At 39.3% G+C, this 15,904-nt stretch overlaps 5 protein-coding genes across 5 annotated transcripts; 2 read left to right on the top strand and 3 right to left on the bottom strand.

The window, feature by feature from the left end:
- Window positions 1-96: 96 nt before the first annotated feature.
- On the bottom strand, window positions 97-3,315 carry LOC122769653. The gene is made up of 7 exons (XM_044026362.1): window positions 3,011-3,315; window positions 2,185-2,359; window positions 1,997-2,067; window positions 1,672-1,845; window positions 924-1,021; window positions 769-831; window positions 97-647 (listed from the first exon to the last, which is right to left on the bottom strand). The coding sequence occupies exons 1-7, from the start codon at window positions 3,024-3,026 to the stop codon at window positions 504-506; spliced, it is 741 nt and encodes a 246-aa protein (XP_043882297.1). The 5' UTR covers window positions 3,027-3,315; the 3' UTR covers window positions 97-503.
- Window positions 3,316-4,359: 1,044 nt separating this feature from the next.
- On the bottom strand, window positions 4,360-6,225 carry LOC122769656 (cytochrome c oxidase subunit 6A, mitochondrial). Its single transcript, XM_044026364.1, has 3 exons — window positions 6,102-6,225; window positions 4,766-4,911; window positions 4,360-4,672 (listed from the first exon to the last, which is right to left on the bottom strand). The coding sequence occupies exons 1-3, from the start codon at window positions 6,202-6,204 to the stop codon at window positions 4,586-4,588; spliced, it is 336 nt and encodes a 111-aa protein (XP_043882299.1). The 5' UTR covers window positions 6,205-6,225; the 3' UTR covers window positions 4,360-4,585.
- Window positions 6,226-6,876: 651 nt separating this feature from the next.
- Window positions 6,877-9,284, top strand: asgrl1 (asialoglycoprotein receptor-like 1). The gene is made up of 8 exons (XM_044026367.1): window positions 6,877-6,906; window positions 7,478-7,561; window positions 7,638-7,721; window positions 7,810-7,872; window positions 7,967-8,017; window positions 8,109-8,248; window positions 8,338-8,453; window positions 9,049-9,284. Exons 1-8 carry the CDS (start codon window positions 6,891-6,893, stop codon window positions 9,200-9,202), a joined length of 708 nt encoding a protein of 235 aa, XP_043882302.1. The 5' UTR covers window positions 6,877-6,890; the 3' UTR covers window positions 9,203-9,284.
- Window positions 8,964-12,644, bottom strand: LOC122769657 (phospholipase A2-like). Its single transcript, XM_044026365.1, has 6 exons — window positions 12,567-12,644; window positions 10,989-11,139; window positions 10,771-10,915; window positions 9,547-9,680; window positions 9,339-9,471; window positions 8,964-9,183 (listed from the first exon to the last, which is right to left on the bottom strand). The coding sequence occupies exons 2-5, from the start codon at window positions 11,137-11,139 to the stop codon at window positions 9,353-9,355; spliced, it is 549 nt and encodes a 182-aa protein (XP_043882300.1). The 5' UTR covers window positions 12,567-12,644; the 3' UTR covers window positions 8,964-9,183; window positions 9,339-9,352.
- A 788-nt stretch (window positions 12,645-13,432) lies between these two features.
- LOC122769655 (phospholipase A2, minor isoenzyme-like) lies at window positions 13,433-15,845 on the top strand. The gene is made up of 4 exons (XM_044026363.1): window positions 13,433-13,522; window positions 13,613-13,769; window positions 14,843-14,970; window positions 15,534-15,845. Exons 1-4 carry the CDS (start codon window positions 13,483-13,485, stop codon window positions 15,656-15,658), a joined length of 450 nt encoding a protein of 149 aa, XP_043882298.1. The 5' UTR covers window positions 13,433-13,482; the 3' UTR covers window positions 15,659-15,845.
- Window positions 15,846-15,904: the final 59 nt, after the last annotated feature.

Here is a 15,904-nt window from a genome sequence, read left to right as displayed (position 1 = left end):
AACAACTCAAAGCGCTGTAGTGCATATGCCAGGACTGTGAGTGGCGCTGTAACACTACACCAAAAACAGAGAAGAAAATGTTTTTTGTTTTTTTTTAACATTAACAGATAAAAATAACATAAACAGAGACAGAATAAACCTGTTTCCGTGTGGACGGCCCCTGAATCCTCTCCGGTATGTGAAGGCCACTGTAGTTTAATGATGCACTTGTGAGTAGAGGATTTCCCGTTATTTCTCACACACCGGACCTTTAAGTGCCTCTGCCTGGCTGTGACTAAAAACATGTTGTAAGAACAGAATCGTCATGGAAACCAACAGTACTATGGCAGCACCACGTATGAGCCCTTGGTTATTGTATTCGCCTCGCTGTGCCTCGAGTCCACTTTCTGGCTAAATAAATATTTTGTGGACGTTTGAATGCAGATCTGAGCTGTGTGGAGTTGGATATTAAATATTATATTATTATCATTATTATTATTATAATAATAACCTTTTTTACATAGTCACTCGAGCTGCTTATCGAGTATTAAGATTTCTTTTTCCAACTTCCTCATTTTAAGAGCTCTGTACGCCATCAGCTGGTCGCGGTTCTCCATCTCTTTCCTGAGGTAGCAGCAGTAAAGGGCCCTGATGTCCTCTGTCTGCGTCTGTGAAAGACATTGAACGTCACACACACACACACACACACACACGTCGTCGTCGCTCTTCATGATTATTTTAGTGTCATTTTAGTGTCAAGTTCCCACGACTGTGACACATGGACCTCACCTCTGCACCTCTGCCACCTGCTGCTGAGTTGGACATTTCCTGAAAGCTGCTACTGTTTAAATCCTACAAAAAAAAACAAATGATGTCGTGATGATGAAGTACTTACATTTATTTATTTATTTTTTTTTATTTAAATGATGTTCAGAAGCACTTACCCCCTCAAAATGTGCATCGCTCATATCTGTCTCGTCGCCGCTCAAGCTCTCTGGTTCCGTCTTAGTCACGGGCAGGAGGAGCATGGGATGTCCGGACACTGTAGTGGCATGACAGGGACAGTTTAAGGGACAGTTTAGCATCACGACACAAAGTGTGATTACAAAAATCCTTTGTTCATATTTACATTTACATTTTTTACCTTTCAGTTTCTCTGCTTGGAATAAAACCGTCCAAACTGAACTAAAATGACCAACATTTATTTCACATTTCCTTAAAAGGCCGCCAACAGGAATCCATTGAACAGCGCCTGTGTTCTTCAACTGCACTTTATTTGTCTATGTACTTGCACTTTTGTGTTTTTCAATGTTTGTTTTGTAACTGTTATCTCCCTGTTTTGATTAACCATGACATGCGCTGCTGCCAGGTCACGCTTGTGCAAGAGGTCTTGATTTCAATGGTTTTTTTTTTATCTGGTTTAAAAAAATATTTGATTGATACATTAATTTCAGTTGTTTTATATGAAACAAGCTGTGGGATGTTTCCCTCTGATTTCTTTGCACCACATAACAAAGGAAATCACTAACATTGAATAGTTTTTAGGTTTTGGTTCATGGACAAAAACAAGACATTGTCATGTTGAGGTTAAGGAAACAAACTCTGTTGGCGGTCATGTGATCAGTATATGGTTCTGAGGTCTGTTGATAAAATTAAAAAAAACCCAGACTGTCTGTCAATGTGAACACTCACCGCTGATAAATGAACTGTCAGATCCCATCAGCGGGTCTATACAGGAGCCTCCGGCGAGGACCTCCACTCGGAGCCTGTTGTCTTTGTGGAGCAGCACGTCCTCCTCGGCCGAGTGCAGCGACGGCGTCGCCGACCCCCCCTGACTCCTCATCACCTCCACGCGTCTTCTCTTCGCTGTTTCAAGGACAGAATTAAAATGTTACAGGGAAGAAGATTTACAACGATACTTGTTTTCAGATTCCCAGGTCTTTATTTATTAATGTCAACAATCCAGGTAGTAGTAAAATTGTGTTCATTTATCACAAGCCATGCGTTTTCTTAATACCTGTTTGGACAATGTTTTTGTGCTTGATTTTAACTTGTTGCCATGTCCTCTTGTAACCACTGTCTGACACCCTGTGAATTAGAACACATGAAAACATGATTATGCACCAGAATTTGAGCGTTTTCCTTTTCTTTCTTTATTTGGAAGGATGCAGAAGTAAAGTAAACTGTCCACAAACGTGTCCCTACGTATTGATTTGGTCAGCGATCCTCTGCCAGGCTTCCTCTCGGAGTTTGGAGGCGCTGGTCGTGTTGGACTTGGCCGTCAGAATCTCCCGCTCCTCTTCATACAGCTTCAGAATCATCTCCTGCTCTCTGGTGCTGAAGAAGTGTGCCCTCTCCAGTTTTCGAATCATCTGATAATCTATGAAACAGAGAAATTCATGCGAGGGTCACAAACGTTCTAAATGTTAGTTTAGTTTGACCATTCAAATAAATAAACATTTTAAATAAATATAAGGACGAAGAACAGCAGTTTAATCCAGGACAGTGAGGAATAGAGGTGCAACTAACGATTATTTCCATAATTTGTCGATTATTTTCATGATTAAACGTTAAAAAAATTAAATTTGATCAGTGTTTGTCAAATCTGGAAAATGATGATGTTCTCGAACGTCTTGTTTTGTCCACAAACCAAAAATGATTCCGTTTTAATGATTTATTTGTTTATATGGAGCAAAGAAACCAGAAAATATGCACATTTAAGAACCTGAAACAATCAGAAATCTTGTTCTAATCGTGAAAAAACCGTCAAAATAGTTGAAGTTTAATTTAGTAATCGATTAATCAAGTAATTGTTTCAGCTCAAATTAGGAATATTGTATATAATACTGAAAATATTTGGTGATGGGATAAAGTAAAGTCTATACATTGAGTTGTGTGTCATAGGAACATATCAGTTTATACTTCTGTCTTCTCCTTTTCAAACATGTTGTCAAATGTGTCTGAAATAAAATAAAATAAAAACCGTATCTCTCTACAACGTCAGAGTGGAGTTTGAACAACATCGCCTCACCTCTCTCAGCGTTCATGACTGTGATCCGGGTTTCGGCGTGCGATTATTCTCCCCTTTCAGGCGGCGCGCACAGTTATCCGAGATGTTTCAATGCTAGATTTAGTAATCAAAACGTAACCTACGGTCGCGAAACGAGACAAACCCGAGCTCCGCCGACACGACGGTTCGTTACGACGCGCGTTCAATGACCAACTGATGTCTGAGCGAGAGAAACCGGGGAAGGAAAACCGGTGTCATGAGGCGGGTTATGTACAAATCGGTGAGCTTTGTTAACCCAGGATTTTCTAATTCGGTTTATGGCGCGTTCACGCGAAAGAGGCGGAGTCTATAGGATAAAGCGAGTCACGTGGGAGAGGAGATTATCAACACGTCCACCCCAAGATGTTTCGTTTCAGGGAAAATACTTGAAATATGAACGGTGTTTGCAGCTTTGTGAGGACATTTGAATAATATAAACGACTGCACTCTCATCAGGTGCAACTGACTGCTTTTAGTGTTAAAATTAATCACGTGGCAGCACCTCAATGTATTAAGATGGTCAAGACAACAGAGCATCAGAATGGAGGTTAAATAAAGTCATTTTTCTACACACAACCAACCGCCTCTCTGGTTCACAGAGAATGGTCTAGAGAAGAGAAACCAGACAATAAGCAGCAGTTCTCGTGGCTTTGCGGAAGCCAGAGGTCAGACGAGAATGACCAAACTGGCTTACAGAAGGCAGCAATTACTCACATAACTACTCATTACAACCGTGGTTTGCCAAAGACAAATGCACAGCATGTTAAAATGTTACAGCAGATGAGTGACAGCAGCAAACGACCACATCTGTGCCACCCCTGCCACTTAATAATGTAGAATAATAAGCATTGTGACCAATTAGTTATCAAAGCACAAACAATACATCCAATAAGTTACCACCTAGACAAAGGATTTCCATTTGACAATATTTGTTTTGTTTCTTTACATTTTCCCATTATTTTTGTATAATAATGTGCAAAACAAAAAATTACTTAAATCATTTGGTGCAGTGAGTCACAGTAGTGTGGAGTGCATCATTAACAGAGAATGATTCTTACATATGTGGAATCACCCGTGTGGTTGAAATGAGTAGGCTTCAGGTGAGTGTGGTTCATCTCAGAGAACTTTTTTTAGGACAAATACTACAGTGTCCAAAGTGAGTCTGCATACACGATACCACAACCCCGAACCATGAAATGCAAACCCTAATTTACACGTGTGCTTTTTCCTATTCCCATGTCAAATGTCTTCTGTAAAGAGATCTTACTAAAAAAAAAAGAGATGACAATACAATCTGCACCACATCAACAAAGACAAAACATGAACAGAGGTATTTAATAGTTACTTTATTAATTTACGTCATTCAGTTTAAGTGGACATTTTGGTTTTTTTTTATGGTCCAGTGAAAAGTAAATGGTCGGTTTTGGGTGCCCTGTGTTGAGAGAGCACAGAGGTAAAATGGAGAGAATAAAAAGGAGTAAACTGTGAACGTGAGTGTGGTCCGATAACAAACGCTGAGGGTCTGGTCCCTGTGATGACGACGTCTGGAGGGAGGTTTTACTCATCGCCCTCATATCCATCAGGGAGAGCATTCAAATGTGGGTTGTGGAAAAGGGTTTTCTTGCCATCTCCCCATGGAAATGGCTGTTGGAACAAAACAGAACACATCATTTAGTCGAAACATCGCAGTGGAAACATAAGACTGACAACTTGTAAAGTGAGGTAACAAAGTGAGACCTTGGTGCGGATGCGGAGGTGGGCGTATGGGACAAACTCTGGCCGTTCATGGGTATGATGCTGCTGCTGTTTCAGGTACATGTTCAACATGCACACTCCAACACCAGGTAAAGCGATAAGGAAACTCAGCATCCTCCATTTCGCAGCTATAAGAGAACGAAAACAATGTTTAGTTTAATAAACAAAGCATTGGAAAGACAATACAAATTAACATATTCTTTAACTTATTTCCTCCAGGGTTTGATGATGCACACGGCTAAGTAAAACACGTATGTACTGATATATTGGCACAAAGTGTAATGCAACCATGGGCAATAAGAAAGGAGTATACCACCTACACATGGACAATGTTATCTGGATCTTATGTTATCTTAAGCCGATGATGTTTTAACTTTTTAAAAAACTTTCATGAGCTTTATACTTGCTGGGTACTTGTTTCAGCCTTTCAATTGTACAACAAGTAAAATACAGCAACAATTAATGGTGACTTTGCACCGTCCAACACCTCACCCTTTCATTCCAAGGGTGTTGGAGAATCGTGTGTATTGTAAAAACACGACTCCAGGATGCTGACCCTGCTCCTGATATGAATGTAACAGGATTATTCCAGAGCAATGGAAAACAATTCACAAATTTAAGTGATTTCAAAAAATGACACAACAAATGCTCCTCTTCAGTTCTAACAGGAGCACAGAAATTGAAAGTCTTGACATAATACTGACATAATCATCAATCTCTCTCAAATACATTTAACAACATGGAGCACACACTTAATGCCACTTCTACCACGTTTGTGTCACTTTGTACCATGTTTAATGGTTATTACACTCCTTATACAACAATTTACCGGAGTTCTATGCAAGCAAACATAATATTTGCTAAATATAAGCGTTCACTTTCATTTCCACAATTCTCTTCGTCTCTCAGTTATAAAATGATCTCCCTCCAGTCATTCATTCATTGTGTAATCTATTGGTAATTCGATTAGAGTTGAAAATCTATTATTGGCCAATACAACTGAATTCGTTGACCTTAAGTGACACTGGAGCGGCAGTTTGCAGGACGTGCTGTTCGTGACAGCGCACCCGCAAGTTAATAAACACAAACCATCGCATTAATACTTTATAAATGACCGTATATAGAAGTTAGTGTGGTTACTGGGACAATACAAGCGAAAGTGAATGTGTTAAAGTCTAGCGTGTGTTTGTGCTGCCAAGAATGAAACGCTATTGCTAATGCTAGCAGTAGCACAGCAAGGTCACCGTTAAAACAAAAGGTGTTAAACACGTAAATTCACAAAACGACCAGTGGGTCTTTATAAGAGTTCGCCGGTTACCTAGCCCGCTGTGTCCACCATGAGCCGTGGCAGAGAGCTGACGCTGGGCCTGAGTCAAAGAAGACCTCAGCAACAATCGAGCGGTGCGTCCAAGGGCCGCCATTTTCCTTTCTGCGATATCAGAGGCCGGAAGTCAGGCTTATAGATTCGCCTGTAACCTCTGCTGCCCCCGAGCGGTGGAGAACAGACGCTTAGATTTCTGTTGTTAAAAAATAACCAAAATGTACACATGCATGTATGTATGTATGTATGTATGTATATATATATATATATATATATATATATATATAAAAATGTATGTAAACATATATATGTGTATATTTTTATTTATTTTAATGAGCTGTATCCTTTTATCTTTTTGTCCTTTTATCTTGATCTAAGTTGTATTTGTTTTTTTAATTATCCTTGTTTATTTGTGTGAGCTCCCTCTTAACAAAAATTAAAAATGTGTTTGGAGCTCAGTGCATGACCACTGTTTTTAGCAATTAGCTCCACAGATGAATACATTTTTGTCTTGTCTTAGAGGGATAAACCCAGCTAAAGGATTCTTCCCATATTTGTATGTATTTGTGATTGTTGTAACTGCAGCATTAATTATAAATAAGAATTTGATGAACGCTCAAGCAAAAACCTATTGTACAGTGGTACAATTAAAGCTTACAGTATATAATGAGATGTAAATCTTCATGGTCCCTGATGCATAAATAAATAAATAAATAAATGAATGCATGAGGATTGATCGCTTGAAACACTGTGATCTCGTGTTCAGGGTCCAACCAGAGACGAGTGATGTCGGTGGATAAAGGTGAGTGATAAATGTTCCCTTTATTTTTGACAGTGACAATCAGTTTTTCTACTTAATCATTCTAATTCATAACTATGGAGAAAAGTGCATTATATACACTGTGCACATTATACATAGAATTATTATTACTGTACTACATAGTCCATAGGTTTTAATGAATTCCTTTATAACATCACTTAAAGGAAGAAATGCTTTCAACCCGCCTGCCTGAAAACATTTTTAAACTCTTTAAAAGTATATGCTTATTTGTATATAAGTGAATTTATGGAGCTACTAATCATTAACTTATTTAGTCTGAAAACAAACAAAGCAGTTTTAGCTGATTATTGACTTGTGCACTCGGAGACACATGGACTGAATAAGTGAATTATTAGTTCTAACCTATTTGAGACTGCAAATGACAATATAACCATTAAAAAAAACAACATTTTTTATGGCTGTAGAATTGTTAGGTGCTTCTGCCCCTTTTTCCAAGATAACTTCAATGTTCAGTATCTGGCAGTTCTTCAATATGACTCTGCGTTTTTACTTTTTATAAACAACCTGTGTGACCGATGATCTCTTCTTTTAGAAATGGAATATCAGTTTCACCAGTTCGATAACCCTGAGAATAGCTCTGTCCATGGAGAGCCCAATACACAGCCCACACATGGAGGTAAGACATGCACACATGCATGCTGATTTTGATTCTTATTTTCAGAAGTGATCTTTGAGTCTGTCCATGTTGTTAGGTTTGAACAGGAAGAAGATTCTTGGCCTCTATGGCATCTTGGTGCTGCTGCTGCTGATTCTGCTCATGGTCACCGGGATAAAATGTACGACGATGAAAAACACATCAGAACAAAAACCCTGACTCGTTTATATATGACAACCCTTGTAAATAGAGTTTTCTTATCTCAAAAGTCTCCAACTTAAACCAGGAAATCACCGAGGTCCGATTACACCTGGAGAAAATCATCTCTGCTGGTGAGGAAGTGTTTTTGTTTTTTTTCTGTGGATGCAGGTGTTTGTTGACGTTTGAATCAGCCCGTTTGTTTTTGTGGCTTTCCAAAAATAAAAGGTGGAACACCTCAGCAGGGCGCCTACTTGAAGAAACTCCCCCCAGTGAGAGGTAAAAACTCACAAAATACACCAAGAGCACAACAGTTCTGCGTTTGTCTGACCCGTCTTAATCTTCACCGTCATCGTCGTCGTCACGCCAGGAACATGTAAGGACGGGTGGTCGTCTTTCGAGAGAAGCTGCTACCTGCTGTCCACCACGGCTGCCACCTGGAGCAAAGCAGAGGAGCAGTGCCGTGCACACGGGGGACATCTGCTCGTCCTCAACAATGTGGAGGAGCTGGTGAGGTTTAGGTGCCCGTCGACTGGTACACAGGCCACCAATACTGTATATGCACATAGACACTCAACAAAACCTCTTTTTATTACCAGGACTACATTTCAAGAATTGTTGAACTCAGAACCCACTACTGGATTGGGCTTGTGGAGCGAGAACATGAGGGACACTGGAGCTGGGTGGACGGCACTGATTTCAAATCAACACCGACGTAATAGAGACATGAACTGGGCTGCAGATTTAGAATTCAAAACCAGTGCAAATGTGTTTTTAAATCTTTGGTGAACAAAAAAAAACAGGATATAAGACTATATAAACCAGGAGTGTCAAACGTACGGCCCGCAGGCCAGAACAGGCCCACGACAGGGTCCAATCCGGCCCGCATGATGTTTTTTTTAAAAGAAATTATATTAAATGCTATATTTATCAGTTCAAGATACCTGTGACTAAATATTTTGTGCGTAATGCACATGTGTAAACTCATTTTTCAAGAAATTTGAGGTTTGTTTTGTAAAAAGATTTTTTAATACGTTATTATACTTTTTTTTACTGGTCCGGCCCACTTGAGATCAAATTTTGTCTTATGTGGCCCGGCAACTAAAATGAGTTTAAAGGTTAATAGCAATATAAAAAAAAAACCAATATAAATGTATATTGTTTAAGATTGAATGTTTTACCTATCCTTTTGCTTTTGTGTCAATGAAAGACGTTCAAAACTGCGTTAAAGCGGTGTCAAAAATCAAGATTTAATCGTGATGATGAGTGATTATAATACAATTATTATCATCCTCCTCCTTTCTGTGCAGTTTCTGGGACAAAGGCCAGCCGGACAACTGGGACTACAGAGAGAACGGAGAGGACTGCGGGCAACTCCACCCGTCCGAGTACCGCCGACGCAAGCTGTGGAATGACGCGGACTGTAGCCTGTCGTACCAGTACATCTGTGAAAGCAGGGCATGAGTGAATTAAGACTGACGCAAGTGAGGTTTATAACATGTCTTTAATACATTTGGCACAGCAATAAATAAGCAATACAATAGCACTTGATCTCCTGTGATGATTCTTTTTTTTAATAGTGATGGTGGTGCAGTCTCACCATCAGCTCAGCAGCTACTTGCAGTTGTGACTGGGGAGGTGGGCGTTGGACTCGTCGTAGCCCGCGTTGGCGAAGCAAATCGCCGCTTGTCTGTCGCACTCGCAGATGAACTTCTCGCACTTGTTGTTGTCGCCTGGGAAAGAGCGGAGGCGTCAGTTAGGGAGACAGACGTGCAGAACAACACAGACAGCTTTCATGCGACACTCACTCAGACAGGTGACCGTCTTGGAGGCCTCGTCACAGCTGTAGCTGTACAGCTCAGTGTACGGGTTGTCCAGGATGGGCCAGCAGGAATCGTGCTGCATGGCTTCACTGTAGCACTGGTCGTGGATGTAACAGCATCTGCAGACGCAGGAAGTGAACACAGCCACTTACGCGCTTGGGTCTTTAGGAGGGTTTTTAAATGGCTGCGTGTGTCGTTAAATTAAATGTAAGCGAATCAAATGAGTGCACACAGAATTCCACAGCCCTGCTGTGACATCATCGCAGGCAAAGCTGGGAAACGTGACAACATCATCATACGACAACATTAGGACAATAGATGATAGAAAAATGTATAAAACACTCAATAAAAGCACTACAGGGAACAATCAAGAAAAATAATAATAGTATATGGACGCCAAAAACAGCAGTGGGTCATGTGACAAGCACACGTGCATTTGGTAAGGTTGTTTTTGTCCAATTGAGGAAACATGACTCACTCTGACGTGAGTTCTTTTTGCACGTGAGTGATCGCGAATGTGACCTCTGTATTTAAAGGTGACATAGAATGCTTGTATCACACATATATGTTAGTTATGGAGGTCTACTTACATATATTAACTTGTTTTCATGGTTAAAAACCTCCTAATCGCTGCAAACGAGCCGATCAATATATCTCCTCAGTGACGCTCTTGTCAGCCGCGCTGTTTTAGAGCGAAATCACACCCCCAGAACGTGGACTGTGTTGTGATTGGCCAGCCAACGAGAGCTTTCCCACTGTCCCGTGATTGGCCAGGTACCTGGAAGTGACGTTATAGATAGGCCAGCTCTCAGATACACAGCTCCCCCTCTGGCACGGTGGATGCTCTGCATCTCAGCAGCGACAACAAGAGTAGTTCTTCTTCTTCTGCGGTTAAATGTACGCAACCGGATGTGCCCGGACTAGTGCCCGCACCAGGAGGTGCTACGGTAGTGAGAGGAGTGGTGAGGTTTACTGATGACATCATCAACCTACGGAAGTGCCAATCCGCTTCGCAGAGCCCAGGAAAACAATAAAACCCTATTTTCTCAGCAGTGGCTGAACTGTTTGTTCTGAAACTTTAGGGTTTCATGAACGAGGTAATGGCGCAGATACACACACAAACGCAGCGTTAATTGGAGCTTCCGGTCTATGTCGCCTTTAACCCATCCTCAGTGCACACACACACACACACACTCGTTGTGTCCTCACCTGTCCAGCTCATCCACAGGTTCGCCGGAGCCTCCCAGCCCACAGTAGCAGCCGTAGTCGGCATAGTCCAGCACCGGCCAGCTGTCAGGTACCGTGCAGAGGATCATGGACCTGAACTGCCACACAGCTTTGTCCAAAGCCAGCACTGCAGACGAAGACAAAAGCGTCACGACATGTACGAGCCCCGCAAGACCTGAGCGATGAGGCGGAGTACTTACGCGCCGGGAGGCTGAGGAGCACGACGGCCAGGCAGTGAGTGAGATTCATCTTGCAGTGGATGATGTGGAGCAGTGAAGTGGGAAAGCTTTTATTTTGACGGGCGACCTTGACAAGAGGCTCCTTCTGACCAATGACCACGAGTCTTTCCATCTGTGTACATTATGCAATGTATCCACCTCCACTCTGTGCTTATTTACATACGTGCAGGCACAATATGTAAACAACTGCATGTACATACATGTAAACACTGAAAAGTGTGCCTCTGGTGGTCAACAGATATTCGGTCAGGTATAATTTTTGATGTGCGAGCACATTTTCTGTGTTATTATAGTTAAACTAAAAATTTTAACTAAAAATTAACTAAAATTGAAAAAAAAAAGACGTTTTAGTTAACTGAAATAAAAATGAAAACAAGATAAAATAATACTAAAATTAAATAAATGCATTTCATTCATAATCCTTTTGGGTTGTGTTAAACTGTCTCTGGCAGTCATTTTGAAAGGTTTTTTAAATGTTTTAAATTAAAATGAAAATTAAAATTTGTTAGGTAGTTAATTGGGTTGAGTTGCTTCATCTAAGTGAATCAAACTTCTATTTTCCTCAGATTGAGCTCCTCAGACTCCTGGTTATTTATATTATATTATTATTATTAGTAGTAGTAGTATTATTAATATTAATATCATTATTATTATTCATATCATTATTATTATCATTATTATTGTGTTTTTATGACACAATACCAATCCTATGGTGGAAAATAATGAATTACATTTACTTACATTATTGTCATTGAGTAGGTTTTTCATTTATCTGAGTGCATTTTAAACAAACTTCAATCAAAATAGTGCTACTTTTACTCAGGTAGAATACTTCAGTAACTTTTTCCACCTCTTTGCAACACGTATTATGCCCAAATCCTCCATATTCCAAAATAGAACAAACTAATTAGAACCCTGTAAAGTCTGACACGTGAAAAAAAGAGAAAATTCTACATTTTTGGAACTAAGACGCTTATTAAACATGTTTATGAGATATTTTTTGTGTATTATTTGATACGTTTTGCTCATTTTAACAAATTCTTTTTAATATTTTCAATTTTTATTTCATTTTGTGGTACAGGCACCAAAACAGTTTCTACACCTTAGTGTTTCAGTGGTGGCATCAGATCATATGCAACAGCTTTTAAAGGAAATAATTGATCGTGTTGATGAGATAAACTTGTGTCGCAAATATGACACAAATAGTTTTATACAACTTTTACACTTTTGTCACGCTGATCGTAGCTTTAGTCAGACAAAGTTTCTGGCAGATGAAAACGTAAAAATGTCACTTGCTGCACGTTTTACACGTGTGACAAAGTGTTTGGCACAGGTCCTGTCGGAAAATCATGGGAAGAGCCGCGTGTTTAAACAGCTGTTTAATGGAAAGTTACTTCACAGGGGCTTTTTTTAAATCCGAGAAGTGGAAAATCCAAGTTCAGGCGAGGGTTACAGGAATACATCGATAAGAGAGTTTGTTGATAAGGAGATTATGATGTACATTATGTGAAAGATCAAAAGAAAAAAGACTTGCTGTACCTGACTGAGGTCACGATCGCACCTCACTGAGGTCACGCGGTCTTTGGCGTATTCCCCGCTCTGTGTGCCAACAAATCCTCAGTTACTGGTGGAATTTAAAATTGAGAAAATGTATTATTATTATTATTATTATTATTATTGTTATAAAAGGATCATAATTAAAGGATAAAGGATCCGTTGACTATTATTCACAAAAGATGTAATAAATCACTACTAAATCACAACTTAATGAATCCAAAGCTTTATTTTACGACTCACTAAAACGTATCCTCGACGGTTTTCCCAGCACAACTGTTGGCTCTTCTTATCAATGAGCGTTAATACGGTGAATCAGAATCAGATCAGAATCAGAATCAGAATCAGCTTTATTGGCCAAGTATGTAACACATACAAGGAATTCGACTCCGGTTTTTCAAACACACGCTATAAATGAAACATAGACATCAACATAACTTAACATACATTTGACAAGAGTGATTAAAAAAGGTGACCAGAGGTCCGGTTTATTTTAAAAAAAATATATATATATATATAAACGATAAAGTGCAGATAGTGAATAGATAAATAAACAAATAAACTGGTCAAGTGTTCAGTAATGTGACGGCCTGGGGGAAGAAACTGTTCTTGTGTCTAGCAGTTTTGGTGTACAGTGTTCTGTAACGCCTGCCAGAGGGAAGAAGATCAAACAGGTATTTTTGCTCAAACAGGCTTCTGCTGCAATACTTTGTTTAAGTGGAGCTGTTTATCTAGAGCAGGAGGTTTTGAAACGAATTGTATGTAATGCTAATAACAGTGACCTGAGCACAGGTGCGACACACAACTGTATCTGTGTTTTCCCCCCGTCTTATCTCCGCTTTTCCCCCGGACTCTATAAAAGCCAGCTGTCACACACTTTTGGGTTCTTTTGCCTGCCACCATGAATCTGACAGCTCCTCTGCTGCTGCTGCTGCTCACAGGTAAGACGGACTCTTAATATAGAGGACGAATGAGTCAGAAAGTATTTGATATTTGTGTTGGGACACCAACTCACCCTGCCTCTCTGTCAGTTTGCCTCGGCAGCGGTGCACTGCTGCCCAAGGCCTTGTGGCAGTTTGGGAAGATGATCGCGTGCCCCCAGCCCGGCACCAACCCTCTGGACTACAACAACTACGGCTGCTGGTGTGGCTTCGGTGGCAGCGGGACGCCCAAGGATGAATTAGACATGTAGGGAGACGTGACGTTCCAAAGATTTCATGTTAGAATAAGAACTAAAAACAGAAATGGGGTTAGGGTTAAACTACAGAAAAGAGCAATTAGAATAATAGATACATTTGGATATTTGGAATCCACTAGATTTTCTCAGAGACACTGTATATTCTAAAACATTAGAGATCATTTTTTTGTGTGGTGAATAAAACTACCAGTTTGCTTTTAAACATTCCTTAAATTAAGAGAAAGAAATTGTAATTTACAAGGATTATTTATGTTTGAATTCTGACTTTAAAGTCAGAATTCTGAGTTTTAAAATCAGAAATTCTGAGTTTTAAAATCAGAAATTCTGAGTTTTAAAGCCAGAAATTCTGAGAATAAAGTCAGAAATTATGAGTTTTAAAGTCAGAATTCGTAGAAAAGTCAGAATTCTGAGTTTAAAGTCAGAATTTAGAGAAGTCAGAAATTCTGTTTTAAAGTCAGAAATTCTGAGTTTTAAAGTCAGAATTCTGAGAATAAAGTCAGAAATTCTGAGTTTTAAAGTCAGAATTCTGAGTTTTGAAGTCAGAATTTGGAGAATAAAGTCAGAAATTCTGAGTTTTAAAGTCAGAATTCTGAGAATAAAGTCAGAATTCTGAGTTTAAAAGTCAGAATTCTGAGAATAAAGTCAGAATTTGGAGAATAAAGTCAGAAATTCTTAGAATAAAGTCAGAAGTGAGTTTGAAGTCAGAACTCAAATATTTTTTACAGGTGTGGCCCTAACCCTCTTCCATATGGAACAGACTCAACGATGAAACGAAATATGTAAATGAATGACATGTAAAATAACTTCATCTTACAATGCAAAGTGAAGTCTAGTACTATCATTGTAAGTGCATTGCTTCATGTATTTTCTCTATATTTCTGATTTTCCTGGGTTTTTTTTTCATAGTGTTGCACAGGAGAAGCAAAAATAATTCCTATTGCTTTTTTGGTTATTGGCATAATTGTGTTAAATGAATTCACTTCATGTTTAACTTTTTATATGAATGAAACCGTAATAAAGATATTCATTCTTTCAAATGCACCATTTCCTCCTGTGTTCACAGGTGCTGCAAAGTCCACGACAAATGCTACGAAGCGAGCAGAAAGGTGCCGGGATGCACGGCCATCGCTGACCTCCCCTACGTCCTGGTTTATGATTTCACCTGCTCGAGCCGACAGGTGACGTGCTCAGGTAGGAAGACGCTGGAGACACATTTGGATTATTTCTGCAGACTTTATACAAGAGTCAATGAAACATGGAAAAATTAGATTAAAACTAATTTTTAAATATGTGTATTTAACTACATATAACTTCACTTATCTATTTTATGGTAACACTTTATATTAAGGAACACATTCACCTTTAACTAGGTGCTTACTAAGTAGCATACTAGCCCTTTATTAGTAATTATTAAGCACATACTAAATTAATATATATATATATATATATATATATATATAAATAAAAAACAATATGAGTAATGTTAGTAAGCTAGTTAATGGTAAATATGTGTTCCTTAATATAAAGTGTTACCCTATTTTTTAATATACATTGCACAATTGTATTTAGAGCTGAAACAAATAATCGATTATTAATCGATTACAACTACTTGAAATTAAAATGTGAGTAAATTCTTAATTTCTTTGCTCTGGACAACAAAGAAATCATTAAAAATTAATCATTTTGGTTTGTGGACATAACAACTCAGTTGTCAATAATCACATTTTGATCACATGACCGGTGTGTCCGTGCAGCGACCAACGATAAGTGCCAGGCTGCCGTGTGCGAGTGCGACCGTGTGGCGGCTCACTGCTTCGCTCGGACCGCGTACAACCCCGAAAACAAGGACCTGGATTCCAAAGTCCACTGTGTCGACTGAGTCACACAAGCTCAACCTCAACCTCAACGACACACACACACACACATGGTGATCGTTTGTCATACTGTGATTTTCAAAAAAAAAGTTTATTTCTTAAGGTCATTGTTTAAATAAAAACACTGGCATACAAGAAGTTGGATTTTGTGCAATAGGGAATAAAGAGTCGTGTTGCCTCTTTGTTTCCTTACATCTGTTATCTCACGTATGGTGGTTTCTTTTGTCTCTCTTTTAAAAAGTGTTAACTTT

This window comes from Solea senegalensis, linkage group LG5 (genome assembly GCF_019176455.1).
Source record: "Solea senegalensis isolate Sse05_10M linkage group LG5, IFAPA_SoseM_1, whole genome shotgun sequence".
NCBI classification, from domain to species: domain Eukaryota; kingdom Metazoa; phylum Chordata; class Actinopteri; order Pleuronectiformes; family Soleidae; genus Solea; species Solea senegalensis.
Note: the sequence above shows the minus strand (reverse complement) of the source record. Positions and strands in the feature narration are given on the sequence as shown.